Here is a 16,446-nt window from a genome sequence, read left to right as displayed (position 1 = left end):
TGAGTGCTGAAACTGTTTAACTGGGCTACTCTGAGGGGGACCTAGAACAATTCCCTCCTCATTCTAGGTTGTTCCATTTTATGATTCCTCCCTGTAAACAAAATGCCATTAATATTTTATATACTCATTTTCTTCCTACTTGATATGTACTCCATGTTATCCTAAATGTGAACAAATAGAGTTAAATTTTAAAAAATAACTCTTGTCATCTGTAAACTAAGGTTTCATGCTGTTAGTCATATCATCTTTGGCAAATATTACCTTTTGAGGAAGTAATATCTGTACCCTAAAAGTATCCTTTCCTGTGCACCTTTGATCCTAGCACACAGAGGCAGCTGGATATTTATGAGTCTGGTCTATATGATGAGCCCCTATGTCAAAAAAAACCCTTAGGCTAGCTGGTCTGTTGGGTCTACCAGAATCCCTTCATTTGAAAACAAATGAACAGAAACGTCTGTAAGGCTGGCTATACATGCTGATGCTACGTCTTAAAGCTTACACTTTGTATTTTCCTTGTTTTTAGGAACACCATCTTCAGCGGGCTATTTCTGCACAGCAGGTGTACGGCGAGAAGCGGGATAACATGGTTATTCCAGTTCCTGAAGCGGAGAGTAACATCGCGTACTATGAGTCCATATACCCTGGGGAGTTCAGGATGCCGAAGCAGCTCATACACATACAGCGTGAGTGCTCGTTGAATCGGTTGTAACTCTGTGTTGTAGCCTTGGCTGACATGAGTTACTACACTTGGCTTTAAGACCATTCTTTATTCTGTTCTGTAAATTCGGCAGTTTTATATGTAATTCTGTGATCCATTTTGAGTTAATTTTTATGAGAATCATAAAGTCATTGGTTTTTCCCTTGTCCCTGGTCACTCTGCTGCCGTTATTACAGGAGCTCTCTCCCACTGGGTTACCACCTATTGTTCCATGGTCAAACACTAATTGAGCATGTTTTGTGGGTGCTGCTTTGTTTGTGGCAGAGTCTCTTTGTATCAGAGTGGTCTCAGTCTTGCTGTTCTCCTGCTTTGGTCTTGTATGTGCTGGGATTACAGGGCAGGTACTATTCTTGGATTCTCAATTCCCTTGATCTTTGTATTTATCTTGGTAGAACACCACCGTCTTGCGTATTATTGCTAAGTGTAACCCTTACCATCTGGGAATAGTCTTGAGTGTGAGAAAACTACCTGAGCAAACTGTGGGGATCAAGCCAGAGGCAGCCGCTTTCTTACAGCAGGCAGTCCTGCCTGTCCAGGGGTGGTGCCACCCACAGTTGTCTGAACCTTCCCACATCAATCATTAATCAAAAAAATATCCAACAAACCTGCCATCTGGACAGTATAATAAAAGTATTTTTCTCAATTGAGGTTCATCTTCCCAGGTAGGTAGAGAAACATGTAACATCACACACAGCCTCCTGATGTGGTAGATAATTCTGGTTGACTTTTAGACACTAGCCTGCCACCCTTATACCTCACTTGGCACATTGTTAGGTGAGGCTATAGTGTACACTGAAATCCTAAAGAATAGGCTCTGATGCTAGTGAAGGAATGAGCTTGCCAGTGAGAGTTGGGGACAAGTGGGGGGGGGGGGGGTGCTTCCTTCCTCCCAGCCTTTTACATAGCCTTCCAGCAGAAGTGCAGCCCAGATTAAAGGTGGATCTTTCTACTTCAAATGATCTTATCAAGAAAAATCCCTCACAGGAGTGCCCAGCTGCTTTGGTTTTAGTTAATTCCACATGTAGTCAAGTTGGCAACCAAGAATAGCCATGACATACAGTATCATTCTTTTCAGATGAAAAATGAACTTTTAATTCTGGTAGATGACTTAATAACTTGTTTGTAAAGAGTACATTGTCTTGAATTCTTAGGGACCCTCTCAGTGGTTTGTACATACATACATACACACATACACACATACACAGACACATTTCAGTTATGTTTATACTTAATGTGTATACAGTACTTAGGAATGGGGCTAGGTACTCACTGGGTAAAAGTACTTGCAGTGTGTGCCATGTAAACCTAATAGTGTAGTTGGATCACTGGAACCTCTCAGTGGAAGAGAGAACCAACCTCCAAAAAATAGTTCTCTGTCCCTACCCCACACGTGCACTGTCCATGGCGTGTGTATGCCCACACTCACACTCACCATGCAAACATTCAATAATAAAATAAGTTTAGAAGGGGATGCTCCTAAATTACACTAATTTTTCTTGGGAGTTTCTGGGTTTGTTTTAGTTTTATTATACAGGGTTATATGAGGCCATTTTCATGTGAATAAAATGTGTTTTAAGCATATACACCCCCATCCTGTTAACTCCCCTTTCTTACGCTTGTTCTTGCTCCCCTGTGGTCCCTAGCCATCTTGCTTTTGCTGTCATGCCATCTGTAAATAAATGAGTATAATTACATGTCTAGAGGCTGGTGCCCACGAGAGAAAACAAGCATTTGCTGGTCTCAACTGGCTGAGTCTGCTTAATACAGTCATCTCCAGTGGAGCCCACTTACCGCAGAGGCCTTAACTTTGTTGTACTGTATAGCCAAAAGGACCTACTGTGTTTGTTTATCCCCCTGCTGCCGGATGCCTAGGTTAGCTGTTGTGAGTAAACACTGGTGTGTAGTGCAGGCTCTAATGCCAGTGAGGGAGGCAGAGAGAGAGCTTCCTTCTTCAGTGTCCTTTATGTAGGCTGCCAGCAGAAGATGTGGCCCAGATTAAAGGTGACTAAAGATTTCCCCACCTCAAAGATCCAGATTAGAAGTAGTAGGTCAGCCGGGCGTGGTGGCGCACGCCTTTAATCCCAGCACTCGGGAGGCAGAGGCAGGCGGATTTCTGAGTTCGAGGCCAGCCTGGTCTACAAAGTGAGTTCCAGGACAGCCAGGGCTACACAGAGAAACCCTGTCTCGAAAAACCAAAAAAAAAAGAAGTAGTAGGTCTGGGCTGGCAAGATGGCTCAGTGGTTAAGAGCACTGACTGCTCTTTCGAGGTTCTGAGTTCAAATCCCAGCATCCACATGGTGACTTACAACCATCTATAATGAGATATGATGCCCTCTTCTGGTATGTCTGAAGACGGCTACAGTGTACTTACATATAATAAATAAAACTAGATTATTTAAAAAAAAAAAAGAAGAAGTAGTAGTAGTAGGTCTTCCCATTTCATGTGATTTAATTAAGGAAAAAAAAATCCCTCATAGATGTGCACAGGGTTTTAGCTAATTCCATATGTAGTCAAGTTCACAACTAAGAATGTCCACTACAGCTGCTGGGAAAAATCTTTGTGCTGTGCCTTGGAGTGTTTTCCTCTAACAGTTTCAGAGGATCAGACCTAATTAAGGTCCTTTAATGCATTTAGAATATGTTTTTACAAGGTGACTGCTCATGACCTGCAGAAGAGGCCGTCTTCCCAGCAGTGCATAACTTAGGAGTCTTGTAAAGCCCTGTGTCTGCACTAGCATGGATCTAGTTGTTTGTGCTCCCTTCTGTGGCATTGATCTAAAGGTCTGTGTGCATCAGGGGTGCTGGTACTCTGACTGTTTCTTTGGTGATTTTTAGGGTGACGTTAATATGCCTTAAGACAGTGGTGAAATGTGTTTGAGAATGCAGTGCCTCTTCCTGCCCCCTAAATGGCAGTGCACCCTACTACTATGCACTGCAGGTGACATGTCTTTTTGTACAGCTATCACTGAATGTTATTTCAATTCATCAAATGGGAAATTCTGCCTCAATTTTTTGTCTTCACTTGGCTTAGGAACAAAATCAGTATTTTCTCTTTAGTCTTGTCAGAGTTCTGCAAACAGAAACATTAAAGCCATTACTGTCTTCAGCTCCATCCTCTAGTGTTTCTAAACTGTTTCACTTAGCACTGTTGAGTTCCTCCTAATCCAAGGGATCCAAGAGCAGTGATCGTCCATAGCAATGAGTTCACCAAGTCCCTGTGTCATTAGGAAAGTGCTTTACCCCAGGCCTGGGCAGGAGAAGGACATGACGACACAGGGACATCTTGAGTGTAGTAATGAATAGTAAATTGCTGGGAAGGGTGGATTATATCATGCTGATTGATATATCATGCTGATGAGGAAGCTTGGCGAGCATCTCATGTTCCAGCTGAGTGTCAGAGCTTGTGACACCATGTGGACAGTTACCACAATCAAGATGACAGCATAGAGCCGACGAGTGTCTACTGGATGTGAGAGAGTGTGATGAGGAGCAGGATATGTGAGAAGTTTAAGCTCTTCCCTACACTGCTTATTACAGCACGAGGGTAAAGAACCACATGGAGCCCAAGAGGCAGAGGCAGTTAAGCCAGCAAAGGCACCTGCCACCAAGTTGTGAAAGTTGTCCTCTGACATCCCATGTGTGTACTGTGCCGTGGGTGTGTAGGTAATTTAAAAATGTAATTATCTGTTATGCAGGACAGATAACTATTGTGTGCACATGTTCCTTGATACTCAGAGTTGTTTTAGGAGGTAATTTATTGAAAGTTAGCTCTTATGTCAGAACCAGAGTGAGAAACTTCTGCTCGACCCTGGAGAGTGTGCTTTTCTCCTGGAATTGTGCTCTGTTCCACGCATCACACAGCACTGTTGGGAGTTGTGGGCAAGCCTGCTTGTGCCCAGTTAGTTTGAGCCATAAACAGCACTTTGTTAACATAAGCATTCATTTGTATTTCATCCCTGCACTAGATAGTAAGTACAGAAATTTTCCTTATCCTGTCCTTACTTGCCTGTGATCAGCTGAGCTCTAAAGTCTTCGAGCTTTAAATTGCTGAATTACTTTCTTTTTTTTTTTTTCCTTATTTATAAGACACACCAGAAGAGGGCATTAGATTCTATTACAGATGGTTGTGAGCCACCATGTGGTTGCTGGGAATTGAACTCAGGACCTCTGGAAGAGCAGTTAGTGCTCTTAACCACTGAGCCATCTCTCCTGCCCAATCTTTTTCTCTTTTAAAGTAACCTGTATTAGTTAGGGTTTTACTGCTGTGAACCATGACCAAGGCAAGTCTTATAAAAAAAAACAACAACATTGAATTAGGGCTGGCTTACAGGTTCAGAGGTTCAGTCCATTATCATCAAGGTGGGAGCATGGCAGCATCCAGGCAGGCATGGTGCAGGCAGAGCTGAGAGTTCTACGTTTCCATCCAAAGGCTGCTAGTGGAAGACTGACTTAGGATTCGAATATTAAGCCCACACCCACAGTGACACACCTACTCCAACCAGGTCACACCTATTCCAACAAGGCCACACCTCCAAATGGTGCCACTTCCTGGTCCAAGAATATACAAACCATCTCATAACCAAATCAACTTTTATGTGAGATTGTGCTCCATGCACTTAGATTCATGTTGTAACAGTGTTCATGTATATAACCTACAATGCTAAGGGTTGATTTTTCTGTGTTTAGTTTTTGTGATTGGGGGGGGGGGGTTGTTTGTTTGTTTTGTTTGTTTGTTTTTCAAGACAGGGTTTCCCTGTGTAGCCCTGGCTGTCCTGGAACTCCCTTTGTAGACCAGGCTGGCCTTGAACTCAAATCCTCCTGCCTCTGCCTCCGAAGTGCTGGGATTAAAGGCGTGCGCCACCACGCCCGGCTAGTTTTTGTGGATTTAAAGATCAAACCCATGTCTTTCATTATACATGTGAGGCAAGGGTTGGACCACTGACCTACACCCACCACATGGTGATAGTGTGTTTTGTTTTTTGAAAGATTTATTTGCTTGTTTTTATGTGTATGAGTATTTCATCTGCGTGTTTGTGTGTGTGCGTGTTTGTGTGTGTGTGTGTGTGTGTGTGTGTAGTGTATAGCATGCATGGCTGGTGTCCACAGAGGCCAAAAGGAGATTCTCAATCTCCCAGAATTAGTTGTGAATGGCTTTAAACTGCCTTGTAGGTGAACAGCAAATTCTGGTCTATGCAGGAGCTGCCTGTGATCTTACTTGCCTGAGCTGCCTTGTTTTTCAATTGTGCATATGTCTGAGTTGACCTTTTTAAAGGAATTAAAATCCACAGTGTCGTAGTTATTTAGGAGCAGTTGGCTAGCTGGATTTCATTTTAATTGACAAAACGTTGTTGTTGTTGTTGTTGTTGTTGTTAATTGACAAAACGTAGTTGTTGTTGCTGCTGCTGCTGCTGCTGCTGCTGCTGCTGCTGCTTACTGTATAGATCAAGCTGATTCAAAATCTTGGAGCAAACTGGCTCTGCCTCCTGAGTACTGAGATCCTGGGATCACAGGTTTGGGCCACCAAGCTTATATAGCTGATGGAATTCATTAGAGGAAAGCATGACACACCTGTAATTCTAACTAAAACTCTGGAGGTAAAAAGAAGGAGCCACAGGTTCTAGGCCATCTGAACTGTTCAGTGGGACTATTGGCACTATCAAAAGACCCTTGGGGGGTGGGGGGGTTTCCGCTCAGGAATGGCTATGCACTCTGGTGACATGAAGGCAGTCTTCCTGTCTAGTTCCTCCGTAGTTCCCTGGAGACTTAAAGACAATTCCAGTGTGTACCAGTAGCATGTGGAGAGCATTGATAGAAAGGTGATAACAGGCAAGCTGGCTTCATTCTTATGAATGATTAAAACATTGTGATGATTTCTCATGGGATGTGCTCTAAAGAAAAACCACATTTCACAGTAGAGCTTTCTGATGAGTGTTGTACAGATGAGATCCTAAAAATTCATTAAAGGCCTCAGAAGGCAGAACATCAGTACTGGTCCCTGTCTGTATGGCTCTCTGGATGATCTGGGTCAGCCATGTTTAATAGAACTTTCTAGAGCAGTGGATGTGTTTTCTAATTTGTATTTTCTGGAGCAGCCCTTACCATCAGGCACGTGTCAGTTGTTGGCACTTGGAATGCAGCTATGGTAGCAGAGGCTGAATTTTAATTTTGCCTGATTAGTATAAATTTAATCAAAATAGCTCGGGACAACATAAATCTGGATTAGTTTGGTTGGAAACAGAATCCAGTGCTCTCTGCCTCTGTTCCACCGTACAAGACTTTTTCAAAGTCTTGCTTTTGGAGCAGTGACAGGAAATGGAGGCACAAGGGAGAAGCTGATTGCTGCAAGCTCTGTGTTGAGAGATGCTGGCACTCAAGTCTAAACATCCAGTGAGCATTCCCAGCACACTTTTAATTAGATAAGCCAATGAGTTAGATAGACAGCAAAATAATGCATTTAATTCTGCAGGTACTTACAGCATCAGCATCCTCTATAGCAAGGGTAATAGCTACTTGATTCCCACTGAGTGTCCCCTTATGTCACTGTGTGGTTATTTCCTTCCCTCGGGTTTAAGTAGATTTACATAATGCTAAAATACTTCTCAGTTGATTGCTTCAGACAGGGGTGGCACAGAAGGGACAGGTTCCTCTTTCTCAGAGCACTTAGAGATACAAAGACAAGACATAGGCCTTCCTTCAGGATCAGTCACATCTTAATAGAGGGCAAACCATGCTTAACAGCTAACGTGTAAAACTGTACAGAAATGGTGGTGCGAAGAGAGGAGGGAATGATTGGGGTGGGGTTGTGTCTTTAAGCCATGTACCTTACAGTTTTATGATTGCTTGAAATGCCTCTAATTTATCCAGAATGTTATATATCTTCTCAGCCCATTTTTCTGTTGAGACTGAATAGCTTAGAAAGCACTCACTTGAGTGAGTAATAGGCAGAGGATTTTGGAGGGCCGACATCATTTGGAGTTTGAAAAGATCAAGTTGGAATTCACCTGCTTAGACAAAAAGTGCTTACTGCAAAGCAAGACCTGAGGTCATAACTGTAGCCATGTAGCCATGTGGGCTGAGACTGGATAGACTGCTGGCCTTAGGGAGACTGGATCAGAAAGATACATTTAAAAGATAAATAAACCTCTCCATTCTAGGCATTAGATTTCCAGAGTTAGAAACTAATAACCCAAAGGAAAGAAGAAATTGAAGATTTTTGCTATCAGAATATTTCATTTTCTTTAATATCCTGCTCCCTCCGTTTTTTGTAAGCCACTGAATGAGTTTTGATGCTGTAGAATGGCATTCTTCTTGCCTGTGTGTTTAAGTACCAAGCCACACGTGTCTGACTGACACAGTGACACAAGTGTCTCTTGACTTGAACCATTGGAACTATCACTGTTATTGGTAACAGCTTCCTAAATCTTTTAGAAAAATAGCTAAATGATTTATAAAATAGAACTTCAATAATCTAGACAAAGAATCTACATAAAGAGTGAGTGGGGAGTCCCGTTTGTTGTTTTTATAGTTTTTCTCTACATTCAGTTCGGTGTAGAAGACACAGCACTAAGCTTTAAGTCTATGTGAGATCTGGTGATCCCTTCATTCTTTAGGAAGCCCAGGCTTGCTTTATGTAGCCATCTGTGTGGGCCCATACTGTAATTGATTGCTTATGCTTCCTCCATCAGCTTTTAGCTTGGATGCTGAACAGCCTGATTACGATCTGGATTCTGAAGATGAAGTATTTGTGAATAAACTGAAGAAGAAAATGGACATCTGCCCATTGCAATTTGAGGAGATGATTGACCGGCTAGAAAAAGGCAGCGGTCAGCAGGTACAGCTTCATGTCTGTATGTCTGTGTGTTACCTCTGAACTCCTGTATTATGTGGAACAGTGCAGTATGGAGGAGAGCTGAGCCAACACACTCTGCAATTAGAAGCATAGGTTCACATCTGCCTACTATTAACCTGTATAATCTTGAGTATTACGTTTAAATGTTTTGTGCCTCGCTTACCCCAGCTATATAGAGAGATAAAAATAATAAACTGGAGGGATGTGGTGTCACACACCTTTAATCCCAACACTTGGAAGGTAGAGGCAGATGAATGGATCTCTGAGTTAAAGACCAGCCTGCTCTACATTGTAAGTTCCAAGCCAGCCAAGGGCTACATAGTAAGACCCTATCTCTAAACAAGAAGAATCAAAAAAGTCTCTTCACCTGGCATTTGTGTATTTGGTGAACAAGTAGAAAGTGACTGATATCAAGTCCTAAAGTCATGAAACACAGCAAGTTGTGTGAAATTGGTTTGGGATCATTGTAAAGACTGCACACACGGGCTAGAGATGTAGCTTAGTTAAGTACAATGCCTGCCTAGCATGTGTTGGGTGCGCTCCCCAACACCCAGTGAAATCAAGTGTAGTGTTTGCACCAGTCCAAGTCCTAGTACTTAGAAGTACAGGGTCATCTTCAGCTATGCAGCAAGTTCAGAACTAACCTGGGATGCATGAGACCCTGTATAAGGAAGTATACTGTCAATCTTGTTGTTGGCTTGATTGTTTTCATTAAAGGAAGCCGTGATGAATGTTTTTTGAGTCCTTGCATATGTGTTTTATGAAAGTGACGAAATGGTTTTACATTTAGCCAGTCAGTCTGCAGGAAGCCAAACTACTTCTAAAAGAAGATGATGAGTTAATTAGAGAAGTTTATGAATACTGGATAAAAAAGAGGAAAACCTGCCGGGGGTCATCACTTATCCCGTTGGTAAAACAGGAAAAGCGAGATGGTTCTAGCACAAATGATCCTTATGTGGCTTTTAGAAGACGAACTGAGAAAATGCAAACTCGAAAAGTAAGTGATTTTTTTTTAATTTTTAAGAAAAATTATAGTTATTAATTAATAACTTAATTTTGTGACTTAATTCTGTGCTTTATATAATATTCCTTAAAAATTATACTAGAGGGGTTGTTCAGTGTTCAGAGCTCAGAGCTCTTATTTCTCTATCAGAGGACAGTGTTGCTGTTCCTGTACCCATGTCAGGTAGCCCACAAACACCTGTGACTCCTGCTCCAAAGAATCCAGGGCCCCACTTTGGACCTGTGGGCACTTGTACACACACAAACACTCATACACTAATTTTTTAAATTACAGTAGAAAATAGTAAAATAAGTTGGCCTTTAGAGTTCTTATGAGGGTCTTAATACATATTAATTTTGATTCACTTAAAAATCAGGTACAGAATGGTATCTTTGTGGTCTGTATTCCTTTCCTGTGTCTTTAAACTGTAACTCTATAAATCCATACATTCTTAACATGGCAATAGCTGCACTTCCTACAGCTAGTTAGAAGTGCTTCTTGATGTTAAACAAGCAACTGTATATTTCCAGAACCGCAAAAACGATGAAGCCTCATATGAGAAAATGCTTAAGCTGCGCCGCGATCTCAGCCGGGCTGTCACCATCCTGGAAATGATCAAGAGACGTGAGAAGAGTAAACGGGAGCTACTGCACCTGACCCTGGAAATCATGGAGAAGAGGTGACCCTCAGTGCAGAGCACTGGGACCGAGGCAGGGCCATCGTGGGTTTCCCAATTAGCTGAAATTTTAGAAATAGTTTCTTTAGTAGAGACCATGGGTTATACTTTGTGAAATTTTATACACAATTCTGTCTTAATTTTCTCGGGAGATGATTGGGTTCACTAACAGGTTTTTCTATTGAGAGATATTTTACTCTTTTTGAGTTGTGTGTGGCTATGAAGCAGGGTGAGAGTGTGTGTTGAATAGTAGTTTATTTGGGGTGTTTTGTGGTTTTATAGGGAATTTTTAGTACTAGAGACAAAACCCAGGGCCTCACACAGCCCAGGCAAACATTTCCCTGAGCTATCCCAGCACCATGACATTCAGATGACCACATAGTGACAGTGAACATGGCATGCACATAAAAGCTAGTTCTCAAGGCCCTGCTTCTCAGGTCCTACTCTCCCCCATCCCCCCACTCCCAAAAAATCCAGTTAAATTTCTTGTGATTCTTTCAGGAAAAAAAGACAACACTAATTGGCAGGGTAGCTTTTGGCTCTACTTGAGGCATTTCAGCCTTGGGATTTTCCCCACAGTCTCTGTGTGCTGAGCTAAGGCTAAATACTCCATTAGTAGAGAGCACGCCTGTTGTGTGTGAAAGCTCTGAGTTTGAACCGGATGGCCCAGGTATGGTGGCTCATGCCTGTAGTAGGTAGTAGAAACAAAAGGACCAAGAATTGAAGGGGAGGGCCTTGAGGAGGCCCGTAAAGAGGTTACTCTTTCAAAGCACCTGGGTTGGGTTCTCAGCACCTGTGTGGCATCTTACAACTTTGTGTTAAGTTTACGTCCGGGGAGTCCAGTGTCCTCTCTGGCCTTGTGGGCAAGAAAGCACACACATGGTACACAGACATACAAGTAGGCAAAATACCCATATGCATTCAGGGTCACTGTTGAATACCTAGTACATTGAAAGTCTTCCTAAGTGATTTGATCCCACCTACAGCAGGCACACAGGTATCTGAGGATGTGGCTCTTGAATTAGTTGGACTGTACATCATTTCACAGTGGTTATGGAAGCCTCTCATTGTATTCTGTGTCTATCTTAAAGTTTCCTTTGTGTAATTTCAGGTATAATTTAGGTGACTATAGTGGAGAGATCATGTCTGAGGTCATGGCACAGAGACAGCCAGTGAAGCCTACTTATGCCATCCCCATCATCCCGATTACTAACAGCAGCCAGTTCAAACACCAGGATGCCACGGACTCGAAGGAGTTCAAAGTTAACAAGGTGATTAGAGCTTTGTAACAGTCGCTTTGTTCCGGTAAACAGGGAAAAGCATAAATTACTCCTGCAAGGTGTTCTGGGGTTAAGGGGGTTGGGGAGCTTTTCATGACAATTTAATTTCTACTTCTCTTGCTTCCTTAACAAGGGGAGGCTTTGTTCTGTGTCTGATAAAAAGAGGGATTTGCTGAGAGGGGATAGGAAACGTTGGTGTGATTAGAGGCTTGGAAAGAATATGAAGCCCTCCCACCCGATGTAACATTCCAGGACACATCTGTGTGTGAGTGACAGGCAGGTCTTGTTAACAGCTGGTGACATGGGCAGAAGTATAAATACTTTGACAAGTTGATACGTCATAATTTGTGAAGAATTAAATTGGTGGGGGGGGGGGGGACAAGAGAGGGCAGGCAGTGTGCCCTTTTGATAAATGTGCCTCAGGAGAGAAGTGTTTCATGACCTAACATGTATCATTTAACTTGGACTTACCATTCCATTTCAATTGAGGAAATCTGCTGATCATTTTGTTATCTAACCTGTTCTGTTTAATATTTTGTTTCTGTGATTTTTTTTTTTAATTTGGTGTATAATGTACCATATCATTTGGAATGATGGTTTCTGCAGCCTAGACTTTTTTTCTGTCAGAGCACTGACAGAGACTATTTCAGACATGTTGCTTTTGAAGTATTGGGATGTTGGACAGATGAATGGAAGTATTCTCTTTGATAATCACAAATGGTGGCTGTTAATCCCAGCAGAGGCCACGCCTGGCAGATCTCTGAGTTTGAGACACAGCCTGGTCTACATAGTGAGTTTCAGCCTAGGCAAGGCGACTTAGTGAAACACCTCCACCCAACTACCCCTGCCAAAAACAAGCTAAAGATCACTCTCCAAAATATTTCTTTGCTCATAATTTCTAGTCCTACATATGTATAATTTTTCCTTGTTTTTATATTGAAGTCCATTGTCTAAATGTCTGAAATATATGACCTTATATATCACTTGGTCTTACTTTGATTTTTATATTTCAGAACTTAACTCCAATTCTAATTATACAACATTGTATTCATCTGTGAATTCCAGAAACCTGAGCCATGCATTTGGATCTGGTTTACCTTAAATCCTTCTAAATTAAGACAGAATCATTAATGGAATAGTCCTGTTATTTTGAACATTTTCTTATTTAAATTTTCATTCAAATTTTTGTGTTGTCTGGCTGGAGAGATAGGTGAACAGTTAGCAACACATATTGTTCTTGCAGAGAACAATGTTCTTGCTAGGTTGAGTTGCCAGCACCTACGTCAGATGGCGTACAACTGCCTGCAATTCTAGTTCCAGGGGATCTGATATTCTCTGCCTTTTGAAGGCACCTGTGCATACACATAAGTCTTGTAAGCAGATGTTTGTTTTGAACAGAGCAAATGTAGATTATTAGGGGAAACTGAGACTGAACCTCTGAGGGTAGGAGGGGCTACCAGGAGGAACACTCAAGCCTGTTTTAATAGTTTAAGCACTTGGCTCCCCAAGTAATAATTAACTCAAGTTGTTACAGAAGTTGCAATTGTGGAATGTGCTACTGGGTGACTGTCTCGTTCATGCCTATGTTGCAGCAAGATAAGGCTGATCTTATCCGGCCGAAGCGCAAATATGAAAAGAAGCCCAAAGTCTTACCCCCATCTGCTGCCGCCCCTCAGCAGCAGAGTCCTGCTGCACTGCCAGGCTTCAGTGCTAAAGACTTAAACCAGTACGACTTCCCCAGCTCAGATGAAGAGCCTCTGTCACAGGTAAACAGAAGACCAGCCGTCTGCACACTGAAGAGGAATGTAGGAGCTGCATGGTTGACCTCTCGTTGCTTTATTTCAAGGTTTTGTCCGGCTCTTCGGAAGCTGAGGAAGAGAATGACCCTGACGGCCCCTTCGCTTTCCGTAGGAAAGCAGGCTGTCAGTACTATGCTGTAAGTGTCAGACTTTCTCTGTGAACAACAAACAGCACACAGACTGACAAAATACAATAATTTGGATTTTTTTTTAGCCTCATTTAGACCAAACTGGCAACTGGCCCTGGACTAGCCCTAAAGATGGAGGCCTGGGGGATGTGCGTTATAGATATTGCTTAACTACCCTCACCGTACCCCAGAGGTGTCTTGGATTTGCACGAAGACGGGTCGGACGCGGTGGAAGGTAACACGCTTCTGCTTTCCTCACACCAGCATGCCTTAGACATTGGAGTCAGAGTTTACACTGAGGTCCTCCTTGTGAACAGACTCTAGAAGCTCCAGCTTGCTGTGCTTAGCAGAGCTGTTTACATGTCTCCCACTGCATTACCAACGTCTTCACCCACTTTGTAGTTCTCATGGGCCCCATGTGGGTTCTTAACTCCCCAAGCCTCTTAGCACCTGAGTTATCACAGGGTAGACTCCTAAGAAAGGACAAGTGTAGCTTGTATTTACACACTCAGGATTGGTACAGGAAACTACAACCAAAGTCGCTGAGTTGTGGGGAAAGCTTACATTAACTACTGCAGTGACCACTTAACTTTACTGCTCATGACCTCAGTTTGTCAGAATGTGGTTCTGGGGTCTGAAATAGAATACTTCATGCATGGAGAGGAGGAGAGAAGGAATTGCAGAGCACAGAAAAAGTTTGGTTGAAAGACAATTTGAAAAAAAAGAACTCTATCCAACATTGAGATTTGAGGCTAAAAGAACCAAAGCCAACAAGATGACTCAGTGGGAAGGAGCATTTGCCACCAAGGTGACAGCCTGAGTTCTGTCCCCAGGACTCATGTGGTGGAAGGAGAGAATCAACTCTTGGGAATTGTCCTCTGGCTGCTGCATGCGTGCTGTGCTATGTGCCCTATGCCGTGCGCGCACAGTGTGAAAGAGCCAAATGCTGCAGTGGTGAACTTGCTAACTTTTAAATATTCAGTGTACTGGTGTTCAGCTTTAGGGGAAAGAAAGCTTTCGGAAAAGAAAGGAAGAATCTTTGATGTAATCTCTGGTGTCTGCTCCTTGTACAGGGTCTTGCTGGACAGAGCGCATTCAGACTATGACAGTATGTTTCACCACCTGGATTTGGACATGCTTTCCTCACCACAACCTTCTCCAGTCAATCAGTTTGCCAATACCTCAGAACCCAATACCTCGGACAGATCTTCCTCTAAAGACCTCAGTCAGATACTAGTCGATATCAAATCATGTAGATGGCGGCACTTTAGGCCTCGGACACCATCCCTGCCTGACAGTGACAGTGGTGAACTCTCCAGTAGAAAGTTACACAGGAGTATCAGTCGAGCAGGAGCAGCACAGCCTGGGGCCCACACGTGCAGCACCTCCACCCAGAACAGAAGTAGCAGTGGCTCAGCACACTGTGGTACGTTCATTTGTGGTACTCATTGCTGTACCAGGGCGGGGCCTTCCATCTTGTTGAGGATGTGGTGTTTTACTCTCATACTCTCAAAGTATTTCTTTGAATTCTGCTCAGTAGTGCTGTTGCTCTGTGAGTTTGTGTGTATGTATCTTTCCTTAACCACAGCCAAAAAATCGAGGTGGTATGTGGTATGTTAATACGTATTTAATGTTTAATTTGTTACCTTGAGGCAGTCCATGAACCACAAGATTGATTTTCAAATAATAAAATAAAAGGGACCCCAAGTTGTTAGTGGTATGTACTTGAACATCTAATCTGGTCTCATTAAAATTCGTGGCCAGTAGTCAGTAGTTACACATAAACTTAACTTGACACTCGTTCAGAATAAATACCAGAGAAACTGACTTAATATTTTAGAGACATTTTTAGATAATCCCTACAGGGTGACTAAAACACTGGAAACAGTGCCATGCCCTGTGACTTTCTTTTTTAAACCACTTGAGTCCACATTATCTGAGTTGTTAAGATTATAAAAGCTTACTGTCAGCGTGGCGGCACAGCAGATTAAGATTCCGAGCGCCAAGCCTGACAGCCTGAGTTCAGTGCCCAGGACCCACACGGTAGAAGGGAAGGGTCCCACTCCTTCAGTTTGTCTTCTGGCCTCTGTACATGTGTTGTGGCATGTGCATGCACACACTCATACATCATGCATACAATAAATGAAATGTTTTGGGGTATTTTTACTGGTGGTAGTTGTTTTGGTAGGTATTCTGAAAAAGGGTTTCACTGTACCTCTGGCTGTCCTGAAACCACTTTGTAGGCCAGACTGGCCTTGCACTCAGAGATCTGCCTGGTTCTGCCTCCTGAGGACTGAGATTAAAGCAAGCACCACCATGCCTGGCTTATGTTTACAATATTTTAAAATCATTTCATTAAAGTTCTTTTAGGATGATTTTTTTTTATATTTTTTTATTACGTATTTTCCTCATTTACATTTCCAATGCTATCCCAAAAGTCCCCCACATCTTCCCCCCCACTTCCCTACCCACCCATTCCCATTTTTTTTGGCCCTGGCCTTCCCCTGTACTGGGGCATATAAAGTTTGCGTGTCCAATGGGCCTCTCTTTCCAGTGATAGCCGACTAGCCCATCTTTTGATACATATGCAGCTAGAGTCAAGAGCTCCGGGGTACTGGTTAGTTCATAATGTTGCACCTACAGGGTTGCAGATCCCTTTAGCTTCTTGGATATTTTCTCTAGCTTCTCAATTGGGGGCCCTGTGATCCATCCAATAGCTGACTGTGAGCATAGGATGATTTTAATACAGATTTTCTTTTTTTTTTTTTTTTCTCTGTTTTTTGTTTTTTGAGACCAGGTTTCTCTGTGTAGTCCTGGCTGTCCTGGAACTCACTTTGTGGACCAGGCTGGCCTTGAACTCAGAAATCCGCCTGCCTTTGCCTCCCGAGTGCTGAGATTAAAGGCGTGTGCCACCACCGCCCGGCTAATACAGATTTTCTAAAAGAGGATTGCTTCCCTAATTACCTAATTAGGTTACAATTAAAGTGTTTTTA

The 16,446-nt window shown here is 42.7% G+C and overlaps 1 protein-coding gene across 3 annotated transcripts in view; it reads left to right on the top strand.

Moving 5' to 3' along the window:
* The window catches only part of Epc1 (enhancer of polycomb 1), an 81,316-nt gene that overhangs the window by 53,284 nt on the left and 11,586 nt on the right, over positions 1–16,446 (top strand). For all 3 annotated transcript variants that reach the window (XM_085833507.1, XM_021150510.3, XM_029472241.2), the window contains exons 2-10: positions 524–683; positions 8,404–8,549; positions 9,358–9,564; positions 10,101–10,249; positions 11,358–11,517; positions 13,119–13,292; positions 13,373–13,462; positions 13,540–13,688; positions 14,527–14,879. In XM_085833507.1, the coding sequence (XP_085689633.1) occupies positions 524–683; positions 8,404–8,549; positions 9,358–9,564; positions 10,101–10,249; positions 11,358–11,517; positions 13,119–13,292; positions 13,373–13,462; positions 13,540–13,688; positions 14,527–14,879 (1,588 nt within the window). The remainder of the gene's footprint in view (positions 1–523; positions 684–8,403; positions 8,550–9,357; positions 9,565–10,100; positions 10,250–11,357; positions 11,518–13,118; positions 13,293–13,372; positions 13,463–13,539; positions 13,689–14,526; positions 14,880–16,446) is intronic.

Source organism: Mus caroli, unplaced genomic scaffold, assembly GCF_978045245.1.
Source record: "Mus caroli unplaced genomic scaffold, Mus_caroli_1 scaffold_19, whole genome shotgun sequence".
In the NCBI taxonomy this organism is placed as follows: domain Eukaryota; kingdom Metazoa; phylum Chordata; class Mammalia; order Rodentia; family Muridae; genus Mus; species Mus caroli.
This window is presented reverse-complemented; position numbering and strand designations above follow the sequence as displayed.